Here is a 13,374-nt window from a genome sequence, read left to right on the forward strand (position 1 = left end):
TGACTGATCTTATTTGTGACAGACAAGTCGCATGAAAAATCAGACTCTGATCCACAAAGGAAATGAGCGATGATATATACATACATGCATGTTCTCCATAGCAAGCAACACTTCAGCTGGGTAAACACTAGATGATACGTCGTCCGATCTGGCGAATCAGACCGACATATTGGGTACATCGTCTAGTGCATAGGTCTTCAACCTGTGGCCCTCCAGCTGCTGCGGAACTACACATCCCAGCATGCCCTGCCTCAGTTTTACCATGCCTTAATAGCAAAACTGTGGCAGGGCATGGTGGGATGTGTAGTTCCGCAGCAGCTGGAGGGCCACAGGTTGAAGACCCATGGTCTAGTGTGTACCCGCTATGTGCCTGACTATACGCGCTATGGGATCGTCGGCCCCTTAGCTAGCGAGGGCCAGATGTTGCTGCAGGTGTGTATGCACTTGCCGATACCGGCCTCCCCCGCTAGGTCCCTGTCACCTGCGATGTTGCTGGGTACACACAGTGTAGTGTATAACCAGCATTACATGTTTGCTTTCATTTCCTAACCTGCACAACAGATTTCACACAAAAAATTACTGCATAACACACAAGAAAGGTGATTCTTTTTTTTTTCTTTTTTCAATTTACATTAATAACCCTCATTTGGTTGAAAAGCGGCTGCTATAATGTGTAGGGAACATGGAGCACACTCTCCATACAGGTCAACCGGGAGTGTAACATGTCCCTGCTCTCCCATACATGTGCCTTGGCTATAGTCAAGTTTTTAGGAGCAAGATTGTCAAACAACACAGCAATGTGTCTCACTGCCTCAGAAGAGTACTAACTACAAAGCATTGATATGGGGGTCTACAAGGCTGACCGAGCGCAGTCTATAGCTACTTGTCAAAAAAATACATTTTAAAATAAATGATATGAAAAGCACATTATTAAAGAGCTGAAACAGCACGTGCTTTATAGTCTGTATGTCAGCATTTATTTATTTCCACATACGTAGTAGGAAAACCTGGCAGTGTGATGAAGGATTCCGTATAGCTGCACAACAGCAATTCACTTCTGTGTTTTCCATATATCTTGTAAGACGGTGTGCAGCTATATTAGTATCCAGCAGCTGGCTACAGTGTGTAATCTTGTCATTAGCCATCAAAATCTCTATTGTCACAGTTACTACTGAAGTTGTAGCACCTCCACCTGGGTCCATGACAGAACTGCTGAAGAATAAAGCAGTGGAGGCATCAAATACGTCTTTGACCATGAAGGCATTCAGTTCTCTGGTTTGTGCTCTGGTGCAGGTCAACCAGAAAAAAGAAAAAGATATCTGTGACCCTTACAGTGGTGTCAATGGAAAGGTTGGTTTAATTCCAAGGAATGAAAAACATGCAAGTTCTACAGACTGATCAAATCAAGGGTGCCACAAAGACACTCCGACAGCACTCTACATTCTTGCTTGGAGGCGCATCTATCTTCTGCATTCTTTTAAGTACGTCAGCAGGAAGTTTTTCATAGGCAAGTCTGTATTCATTGTCAAAAGCCTCTAAATTCACAATAAACAAAAAAGCTTATTAGTCGGATGCTTAATAGAAGACTGACAGATGATCTCACAGAATGAGGGTAAAGTACTTACTGTACCTGGAAGTCCAAACCTTGCAATCAAAAGTATACTAACCTTTCACTGAAGAACGGTTGGCTATATAGAAATGTATCTATGTCACTTTAGACAAACATCTAGGTAAATATATAAAATCACCCTAAGAATTCCCAGATGCCACGTAGTGAACATGCTATAAACATGCTACATTTGTCTAAGTATCTAGCAGTATAAAACAAAAATAATTTAAAAAATACTGGGGCTGATCTGCAAAATGAATGTTGTAGGCAGTAAGGATGGAGCGTATGAAAGCTAGTGTGAAGGGGTCTTTGTGTTTCACTACTTGCTATGTGCATTCAGATCCAGTGAGTGAGCATGACATTCATTTGGCAGAAGGTCTACACAGGAAATAAAATACAGATATACAGTGCATCTGGAAAGCATTCACAGCACTTCACTTTTTCCCACATTTAATGTTACAGCCTTATTCCAAAATTGAATAAATTAATTTTTTCCCTCAAAATTCTATACAATAACCCATAATGACAACGTGAAAAAAGTTTTGAAATTTTTGAAAATTTATTAAAAATAAAAAAAACTAAGAAATCACATGTACATAAGTATTCACAGCCTTTGCCATGATGCTCAAAATTGAGCTCAGGTGGATCCCGTTTCCACTGAATATCCTTGAGATGTTCCTACAGCTTAATTGGAGTCCACCTGTGGTAAATTCAGTTGGACATGATTTGGAAAGGCACACACCTGTCTTTATAAGGTCAGACACTTGACAGTGCATGTCTGAGCACAAACCAAGCATGAAGTCAAAGGAATTGTCTGCAGAACTCCTAGACAGGATTGTCTCGAGGCACAAATCTGGGAAGGGTACAGAAAAATATCTGCTGCTTTGAAGGTCCCAATGAGCACTGTGGCCTCCATCATCCATAAATGGAAGAAGTTCAGAACCATCAGGACTCTTCCTAGAGCTGGCCGGCCGTCTAAACTGAGCAATAGGGGAAGAAGGGCACTAAGTCAGGGAGGTGACCAAGAACCAGATGGTCACTCTGTCAGAGCTACAGCATTCCTCTGTGAAGAGAGGAGAACCTTCCAGAAGGACAACCATCACTGCAGCAATCCACCAACCAGGCCTGTATAGTAGAGAGGCCAGACGGAAGCCACTCCTTAGTAAAAAGCACTTGGCAGCCAGCCTGGAGTTTGCCAAGATGCACCTGAAGGACTCTCAGACTATGAGAATCAAAATTCTCTGGTCTGATGAGACAAAGATTGAACCCTTTGGCATAAATGCCAGGCATCATATTTGGAGGAAACCAGGCACCGCTCATCACCAGGCCAATACCATCCCTATAGTGAAGCATGGTGGTAGCAGCATCCTGCTGTGGGGATGTTTTTCAGCGGCAGGAACTGGGAGACTAGTCAGGATAGGGGGAAAAATGAATGCAGCAATGTACAGAGACATCCTGGATGAAAACCTGCTCCAGAGCGCTCTTGATCTCAGACCGGGGCGACGGTTCATCTTTCAACAGGAAAACAACCCTAAGCACACATCCAAGATATCAAAGAAGTGGCTTTAGGACAACTCTGTGAATGTCCTTGAGTGGCCCAGCCAGAGCCCAGACTTGAATCGGATTGAACATCTCTGGAGAGATCTGAAAATGGCTGTGCACTAACGCTTCCCATCCAACCTGATGGAGCTTGAGAGGTGCTGCAAAAAGGAATGGGCAAAACTGCCCAAAGATAGGTGTATCAAGCTTGTGGCATCATATTCAAAAAGACTTGAGGCTGTAATTGCTACCAAAGGTGCATCAACAAAAAGGCTGTGAATACTTATGTACATGTGATTTCTTAGTTATTTCTTTTTAATACAGTTGCAAAAATCTCAAAAAACTTTTTCACGTTGTCATCATGGGGTATTTTGTAGAGAATTTTGAGGGAAAATTTTTAATTTATTCCATTTTGGAATAAGGCTGTAACATAACAAAATGTGGAAAGAGTGAAGCGTTGTGAATACTTTCCAGATGCAATGTATGTATATAATGACTGCTCAGAACAAAAAGTGTTGGTATCCTACATTACAAGACAAAACCCAAGAATGAGACATTTAATCATCTCTTAAGGAACTTTGGGAAGAGATGTGCAAATAACTCTAAATGTATTTTGGCTAACAAACCATAGGCAAAGACATGTAGAACCATATACCTGACATGAACACAGAATTGTCTTTTTGGATATCATCAGTACAAGCAAGATAAGTAACAATGGCTTAGATTGTCTAGAAAAATCCAGACTGCGCAGCCATGAAGATTGTGGTGGGTTAAACTGCGCTAAAATGAGCGAAAACTACAATAAAAGACTACTTATTATTAAGCGCTATTTAGATTCTTGCTATAAAATATCACTTTAAGCGCCATTCTCTGTATCTTCTCACAACTCTTAGCTACAGGAATTTAAGTAGGATAGTTTCTAAGTAGATTCAAGAAATATCACTAGTGTATACAACTAGTAATGCGATGACTAGTAGATATTGCTTTCAGCCAGCAGGTTTACATGTTCATTATAGTTCAGTTTTTATTTCCTAGTACAGATTAAATCTCAATTAAAAACCTTTGTAGCTTATTCCCTATATTTGATTACTTACCAATGTCAATATTTTCTCGCCCCAGTGAAACTAGAGACAGGTACAGTATTTCTCTGTAAATGCTTCTGTGTATTTAAAAAAGAAAAAACAAAAATTAGCAAACATGATACGATATGTCATTACAGAAAAGTGCAGAGTACAGGAAAATGAGGAATGCTTGCCTCTGACGCTTGCCGGCAGAGCCGCACTTCTGCAGAACAAGGCTGATTGGCCTCTGAACATCGTTGTGCTGGATACTGAGCGTGATGCTCTCTAGTAAATGATTGACCTCTTGGAGGTCCTTTGGTACCGGAGCTCCTGTCTTCTTTATAGATTCTGTTTCACAAAACAATAATGTTTAGATCATTGCTATAAAGCAAGAGGAACAAAATGGTTTAATTCCAATAAAAATACAATAATAAATAAATAAATATAAAAACTTAATACACTGAGGTAATAGAAAAGGCAGTGAATTACTATAGCGTTGCAACATTTGTAAAAGCTGGTGCAAACCCCCCCCCCCCCCCCCCCCCCCCAAAAAAAACATGTGGCGTTACTGATAGAAACCAGAGGTTTCCTTCATTTTTTAGGTTGCACCAGAAACATTAGACCACTTTTTACTTTGCACAAAGGTTCTTCAGTAAATTCTGTTCTATTTATGATTGTTGCAATTTATAATAAATCTCATTTAGTCTCTGCATTCTAGCATAACATTTTGATGGGTGTGGCATAAATTATTTACAGTTAAGCCAACATGAGAATGTCAACGTGGTGGAACTGTCGACTTGCAGCATGCCAACATTAATTATGTCTACATGGATAACATGATAACCTATCGACAGACTGTCCCTGGTGGTCTAGTTTGTCTTGCAGTCCCCAGCTCCTTTCTGTGTGTCCTGGTGGTCATGAGGAGACATTCAGGCACAGGTGTTCCAGAAAGTATTTCTCCCCTAACTGGCACTATCAACTTCTGACATGTCGAGATTGTGAACATGTCAACATTCTGAGGATGCCGACAGTTTGAACCAAATTAACAGTCTACTGTCGACATTAGACTGTTAACATGGTTCAAACTGTCGACATCCTCAGAATGTTAACAGTCTAATGTCGACATTAGGATTGTTGATCTTCATTGCTATAAAGCAAGAGGAACAAAATTGTTTATTGCCAATAAATATAAAATATGAACCTGTGTGTTTTTGGGGGGAAAGGTTTATTTTTATTTTTATTTTTTACGGCCTATCCAAATTGGATAGCCTGTAAAAAAATATATAGATGAAACATCGGAAAAAAAGTGCGAAAAACGGAACGTTTTTCGAGATGTCTTTCACCTCTAATTAGATATCCCCCTTTCTTGACCAAAAAAATAATAAAGTAAACTTCCACAGCAGTGAAAAATTCTTATGAATAATAATGCCGGGATTTTCATTTACTGCCAACCAACCACATGCGGCCATTTACGGGAATTAGGCTGGTCGTAAAGGGCGGGTAGTCTTTTATTAAGACCTTTTAAAGACTAACAATGATCTATGTATTTATGCTTGTTTCTCAACTCTTTCAATAAAATGGTGAAAAAGTATTTTGGGGAGTTGGTTATTCAGTTAAAAAAAATTTTTTAATCTTGTGGGCATGTTACTGTTTTCCTGTTTTGAAGAACTATTTTATTGTTAAATATTATTAAACTATTTTATTACAATATAATTGCCAACATCTGTCCTTCAGTATTTACTGTGGTTCTTACCCTGACCCAGAGGCTTACAATGATTTAACAGCAACCTATGCAGTTAGCCATAGCATTCTGAATAAAGGATTTCATGTTAATATTACACAGTACTGGCTCCTGAATACCAAAACTGCACAGCATTAAAACATAATTCAGCACTTACATCTCTTCAAGTATCACTAGAATTAATAACATTTAAATTGGGACATAATAAGATTTTACTCACCGGTAAATCTATTTCTCGTAGTCCGTAGTGGATGCTGGGGACTCCGTAAGGACCATGGGGGGATAGCGGCTCCGCAGGAGACTGGGCACAGCTAAGAAAGATTTAGGACTACCTGGTGTGCACTGGCTCCTCCCACTATGACCCTCCTCCAGACTTCAGTTAGGATACTGTGCCCGGAAGAGCTGACACAATAAGGAAGGATTTTGAATCCCGGGTAAGACTCATACCAGCTACACCAATCACACCGTATAACTCGTGATATGATACCCAGTTAACAGTATGAACATAACAGAGCCTCTCAACAGATGGCTCAACAATAACCCTTTTAGTTAACGATAACTATATATACACAAGTATTGCAGACAGTCCGCACTTGGGACGGGCGCCCAGCATCCACTACGGACTACGAGAAATAGATTTACCGGTGAGTAAAATCTTATTTTCTCTGACGTCCTAGTGGATGCTGGGGACTCCGTAAGGACCATGGGGATTATACCAAAGCTCCCAAACGGGCGGGAGAGTGCGGATGACTCTGCAGCACCGAATGAGAGAACTCAAGGTCCTCCTCAGCCAGGGTATCAAATTTGTAGAATTTTGCAAACGTGTTTGCCCCTGACCAAGTAGCAGCTCGGCAAAGTTGTAAAGCCGAGACCCCTCGGGCAGCCGCCCAAGAAGAGCCCACTTTCCTCGTGGAATGGGCTTTTACAGATTTAGGGTGCGGCAGTCCAGCCGCAGAATGTGCAAGTTGAATCGTGCTACAGATCCAGCGAGCAATCGTCTGCTTAGAAGCAGGAGCACCCAGCTTGTTGGGTGCATACAGGATAAATAGCGAGTCAGTCTTCCTGACTCCAGCTGTCCTGGAAACATATACTTTTCAGGGCCCTGACTACGTCCAGTAACTTGGAATCCTCCAAGTCCCAAGTAGCTGCAGGCACCACAATAGGTTGGTTCACATGAAAAACTGATACCACCTTAGGAAGTAATTGGGAACGAGTCCTCAATTTCGCCTTTCCCATATAAAATACAGATAAGGGCTTTTGTCAAGTCTGATACACGCCTGGCCGACGCCAAGGCCCACAGAATGACCACTTTCCACGTGAGGTATTATAGCTCCACGGATTTAAGTGGCTCAACCCAATGCGACTTCAGGAAATCCAACACCACGTTGAGATCCCACGGTGCCACTGGAGGCACAAACGGGGGCTGACTATGCAGCCCTCCCTTAACAAAAGTCTGAACTTCAGGCAGTGAAGCCAGTTCCATTTTGGAAGAAAATCGATAGAGACGAAATCTGGACCTTAATGGAACCCAATTTTAAGCCCATAGTCACCTCTGACTGTAGGAAGTGCAGAAATCGACCTAGCTGAAATTTCTCCTTTGGGGCCTTCCTGGCCTCACAGTACGCAACATATTTCCGCCATATGCGGTGATAATGGTTAGCGTTCACTTCTTTCCTAGCTTTAAATAGCGTAGGGATAACTTCCTCCGGAATTCCCTTTTCCTTCAGGATCCGGCGTTCAACCGCCATGCCAACCAACGCAGCCGCGGTACGTCTTGGAACAGACAGGCCCCCTGCTGCAGCAGGTCCTGTCTGAGCGGCAGAGGCCATGGGTCCTCTGAGATCATTTCTTGGAGTTCTGGTTACCAAGCTCTTCTTGGCCCACCTGGAACAATGAGTATAGTTCTTACTCCTCTCCTTCTTATTATTCTCATTACCCTGGGTAAGAGAGGCAGAGAAGGGAACACATATACCGACTGGTACACCCACGGTGTTACCAGAGCATCCACAGCTATCGCCTGAGGGTCCTTGACCTGGCGCAATATCTTTGTAACTTTTAGTTGAGGCGGGACGCCATCATGTCCACCTGTGGCCTTTCCCAACAGTGTACAATCATTTGGAAGACTTCTGGATGAAGTCCCCACTCTCCCGGGTGGAGGTCGTGTCTTCTGAGAAAGTCTGCTTCTCAGTTGTCCACTCCGGGAATGAACACTGCTGACAGTGCTAACACATGATTTTCCGCCCATCGGAGAATCCTTGTGGCTTCTGCCATCGCCATCCTGCTTCTTGTGCCGCCATGTCGTTTACATGAGCGACCGCCGTGATGTTGTCTGACTGGATCAGCACCGGCCGGTGTTGAAGCAGGGGTCTAGCCTGACTTAGGGCATTGTAAATGGCCCTTAGTTCCAGAATATTTATGTGTAGGGAAGTCTCCTGACTTTTCCATAGCCTTGGAAGTTTCTTCCCTGTGTGACTGCCCCCCAGCCTCGAAGGCTGGCATCCGTGGTCACCAGGACCCAGTCCTGTATGCCGAATCTGCGGCCCCCTAGAAGATGAGCACTCTGCAGCCACCACAACAGCGACACCCTGGCCCTTGGAGACAGGGTTATCCGCCGATGCATCTGAAGATGCGACCCGGACCACATGTCCAACAGATCCCACTGGAAAATCCTTGTATGGGACCTGGCGAATGGAATTTCTTCGTAAGAAGCTACCATCCTTCCCAGGGCTCGCGTGCATTGATGCACCGACACCTGTATACGTATTAGGAGGTCTCTGTCTAGAGACGACAACTCCTTGGACTTCTCCTCCGGGAGAAAACCTTTTTTATCCTGTTCTGTGTCCAGAACCATACTCAGGAACAGTAGACGCGTCGTAGGAACCAGCTGCGACTTTGGAATATTCAGAATCCAGCCGTGCTGTTATAGCACTTCCCGAGATAGTGCTACTCCGCCGAACAACTGCTCCTTGGACCTCGCCTTTATAAGGAGATCGTCCAAGTACGGGATAATTATTTCGGCCATTACCCTGGTAAATACCTCGGTGCCGGGGACAGACCAACGGCAACGTCTGGAATTGGTAATGACAATCCTGTACCACAATTTTGAGGTACTCCTGGTGAAGAGAGTAAATAGGGACATGCAGGTAAGCATCCTTGATGTCCAGTGATACCATGAAATTCTCCAGGCTTGCAATAATCGCCCTGAGCGATTCCATTTCGAACTTGAACCTTCGTATATAAGTGTTCAAGGCTTTCAATTTTAGAATGGGTCTCACCGAACCGTCTGGTTTCGGTACCACAACATTTTGGAATAGTAACCCCGGCCTTGTTGAAGGAGGGGTACCTTGATTTCACCTGCTGGAAGTGCAGCTTGTGAATTGCCGCCAGTACTACCTTTCTCCGAGGACAGCAGGCAAGGCTGAGGTGAGGTAACGGCGAGGGGGAGTCGCCTCGAACTCCAGCCTGTATCCCTGTGATACTATTTGCAGAACCTAGGGATCCACCTGTGGGCAAACCCACTGGTCCCTGAAGTTCCTGAGACGCGCCCCTACCGCACCTGTCTCCACCTGTGGAGCCCCAACGTCAAGCGGTGGACTCAGAGGAAGCGGGGGAAGATTTTTGATCCTGGGAACTGGCTCCTGGTGCAGCTTTTTCCTTCTTCCCTTGTCTCTGTGCAGAAAGGAAGCGCCTTTGACCCGCTTGCTTTTCTGAAGCCGAAAGGACTGTACCTGAAAATACGGTGCTTTCTTAGGCTGTGAGGAAACCTGAGGTAAAAAATTTTTCTTCCTAGCTGTTGCTGTGGATACGAGGTCCCAGAGACCATCCCCAAACAATTCCTCACCCTTATAAGGCAGAATTTCCATGTGCCTTTTATAGGCCGCATCACCTGTCCACTGCCGGGTTTCTAATACCCTCCTGGCAGAATGGACATTGCATTAATTCTGGATGCCAGCCGGCAAATATCCCTCTGTGCATCCTTTATATATAAGACGACGTCTTTAATATGCTCTATGTTAGCAAACTATTATCCCTGTCTTAGAGTATTAATATTATCTGACAGGGTATCAGACCACGCTGCAGCAGCACTATTTATGCTGAGGCAATTGCAGGTCTCAGTATATAACCTGAGTGTGTATATACAGACTTCAGGATAGCCTCCTGTTTTTTATCAGCAGGCTCCTTCAAGGTGGCCGTATCCTAAGACGGCAGTGCCACCTTTTTTGACAAACGTGTGAGCGCCTTATCCACCCTAAGGGATATCTCCCAACGTGACCTATCCTCTGGCGGGAAAGGGTACGCCATCAGTAACTTTTTAGAAATTACCAGTTTCTTATTGGGGGAACCCACGCTACTTTACACACTTAATTCATTCATCTGATGGGGGAACAAAACACTGGCTGCTTTTTCTCCCCAAAAATAAAACCCCTTTTATGTGGTACTTGGGTTCATGTCAGAAATGCGTAACACATTTTTCATTGCCGAGATCATGTAACGGATGTTCCTAGTGGATTGTGTATATGTCTCAACCTCGTCGACACTGGAGTCAGACTCCGTGTCGACATCTGTGTCTGCCATCTGAGGTAACGGGCGCTTTTTTGAGCCCCTGATGGCCTTTGAGACGCCTGGGCAGGCGCGGGCTGAGAAGCCGGCTGTCCCACAGCTGTTTTATGTCATCCAGCCTTGTAAGGAGTTGACATTGTCGGTTAATACCTTCCACCTATCCATCCACTCTGGTGTCGGCCCCACAGGGGACGACATCCCATTTATCGGCCTCTGCTCCACCTCCACGTAACCTTCCTCATCCCACATGTCGACACAGCCGTACCGACACACAGCACACACACAGGGAATGCTCTGACTGAGGACAGGACCCCACTTTGGGGAGACAGAGAGAGAGTATGCCAGCACACACCAGAGCGCTACATATTGCAGGGATTAACACTATAACTGAGTGATTTTTCCCCCAATAGCTGCTTGTATAAACAATATTGCGCCTAAATTTAGTGCCCCCCCTCTCTTTTTAACCCTTTGAGCCTGAAAACTACAGGGAAAGCCTGGGGAGCTGTCTTCCAGCTGCACTGTGAAGAGAAAATGGCGCCAGTGTGCTGAGGGAGATAGCTCTGCCCCTTTTTCGCTGACTTTTCTCCCGCTTTTTTATGGATTCTGGCAGGGGTATTTATCACATATATAGCCTCTGGGGCTATATATTGTGATATATTTGCCAGCCAAGGTGTTTTTATTGCTGCTCAGGGCGCCCCCCCCCAGCGCCCTGCACCCTCAGTGACCGGAGTGTGAAGTGTGTATGAGGAGCAATGGCGCACAGCTGCAGTGCTGTGCGCTACCTTGGTGAAGACTGATGTCTTCTGCCGCCGATTTTCCGGACTCTTCTTGCTTCTGGCTCTGTAAGGGGGCCGGCGGCGCGGCTCTGGGACCGAACATCAATGGCCGGTTCCATGCGGTCGATCCCCCTGGAGCTAATGGTGTCCAGTAGCCCAAGAAGCCCAAGCTACCACCAGTTAGGTAGGTTCGCTTCTTCTCCCCTTAGTCCCTCGCTGCAGTGAGTCTGTTGCCAGCAGATCTCACTGTAAAATAAAAAACCTAAAATATACTTTCTCTCTAGGAGCTCAGGAGAGCCCCCCTAGTGTGCATCCAGCTCAGCCGGGCACAGGATTCCAACTGAGGTCTGGAGGAGGGTCATAGTGGGAGGAGCCAGTGCACACCCGGTAGTCCTAAATCTTTCTTAGCTGTGCCCAGTCTCCTGCGGAGCCGCTATCCCCCCATGGTCCTTACGGAGTCCCCAGCATCCACTAGGACGTCAGAGAAATATAATTTACAATGCATCTGGAGACAGAATAATGTATTGAACACAGGTGTAAGTTCATATCAGGCGAAACAGAGGCCCCGCTCCTCAGCATCCGTCTGTGCATGTGCAGTAGTACAGCTGAGGGAGCAAAGAAGGAAGTAATGTGATTGCATTGCGATCACATTACTTCTCAGTGATTGACCAGGATGAAGACCCTGTCCTGGCGAATCACCAATGGTACATCTTGGCCATAAAGATTCCTTATTACCGCAAAGTGCGGCCATTATAAATTTTCATTTTGGGGGATGGTCGAGCCCTAAAAAGTAATATTTTAAGAATTTGTGCACACAGTAACCCCTACAGAACCCCCCCCAAAAACACTGTCCCCCAGTGGAAAAAAATTAAAACAACATTGTCCCCCAGTGAACAAAAAAAGCAAGTTTTTTAAATTAAGCCTTTTCCCCAAAGTAGGATGTCTGAATGCTCCCCGTTATCCCTGCTGGAAACGCCAGAAACTGGTTGATTCACCAGTATCCTGGTGCTTACAATTAATGGGGCCTTTTAAGTACAGAAAGATATTATACACTGCTTTTGAACCTGTTGATCTTTTGTACAGTATAACTTTTACATGTTGAGCTTTTGTACCTGGTCATCCTACTGACAGTCGACCATATGGTGTCAACCTATTGTCTGTCGATCTACAATATCATCCATATCCATCCCCCCATCCCCCATTTGGTTATACTGCCATCACATTATTTACCCAGGCTTCGCCATTTTATATAGAGAGCCTCGCCAGGATCCTGGTGAAGGTTGACATTGTCCCATAACAACTGGATGTAAACCAGCTTGCTGTCTTGTGACAGGGATGACTGAGGTACCTGAAAATCACAAAACAGGGAAGTCACTTTTTGTATATGTATTATTCTATATTGTCCTTTCCTCAGACTTTAGCAGCACCTCTACAACTTATAAAATGTCAGTAAATTTACAATAGCTTTTAAAGGTGAGACAAACATTAATCACAATGAATATCCTCTTCCAACCCTATTTGTAACAATATTAGATCTGCTCAGCAGTCTTTTGGGATACTAGTATTTTGGGCATGTCATTTGCTGGACCACTAGCTATTGCTTGAACATTTATTTTCTCTTCCCAGACTTTCTCCCCCCTCCTCCCCTCTCCCATTGCCCCCAGTCCAACCCCCTTCCTCCTGTCTCTTTATTTTCTTTCCCATTTCCTCCCATCTCTCTATGTTTTTCCCTTTCCTTTTGCCTCCCTGATCGTCACACTTTCCCTTCCAATTTCTTAAAGAGTGTAATATTACTAATAGATGTATAATGAAACTGGAAAAATAAGATTTTAATTACCTACCGGTAAATCCTTTTCTTGTAGTCCATAAGGGATATTGGGGAAACTTAGTACGATGGGGTATAGACGGGGTCCAAAGGAGCCAGTGCACTTTAAATTTCAACTGGGTGTGCTGGCTCCTCCCCTTTATGCCCCCTCTCACAGGCAGTTATAGGTAAAACAGTGTCCGAAGGAGAAAGAACATACATGAGATAAGGAACATAACAATGAGTGGTGAGATTTATACACCAGCACACCACTAACATAAAAC

General features: G+C 44.4%; 1 protein-coding gene across 3 annotated transcripts in view; it reads right to left on the reverse strand.

The window, feature by feature from the left end:
* Nucleotides 1–279: 279 nt before the first annotated feature.
* The window catches only part of DENND4C (DENN domain containing 4C), a 470,132-nt gene continuing 457,037 nt past the window's right edge, over nt 280–13,374 (reverse strand). For all 3 annotated transcript variants that reach the window (XM_063914174.1, XM_063914175.1, XM_063914173.1), the window contains 4 exons: nt 12,517–12,634; nt 4,404–4,557; nt 4,243–4,307; nt 280–1,535 (listed from right to left, as the gene is read on the reverse strand). In XM_063914174.1, the coding sequence (XP_063770244.1) occupies nt 1,399–1,535; nt 4,243–4,307; nt 4,404–4,557; nt 12,517–12,634 (474 nt within the window). In that variant the 3' untranslated portion in view covers nt 280–1,398. The remainder of the gene's footprint in view (nt 1,536–4,242; nt 4,308–4,403; nt 4,558–12,516; nt 12,635–13,374) is intronic.

This window comes from Pseudophryne corroboree, chromosome 1, assembly GCF_028390025.1.
Source record: "Pseudophryne corroboree isolate aPseCor3 chromosome 1, aPseCor3.hap2, whole genome shotgun sequence".
Classification (NCBI taxonomy): domain Eukaryota; kingdom Metazoa; phylum Chordata; class Amphibia; order Anura; family Myobatrachidae; genus Pseudophryne; species Pseudophryne corroboree.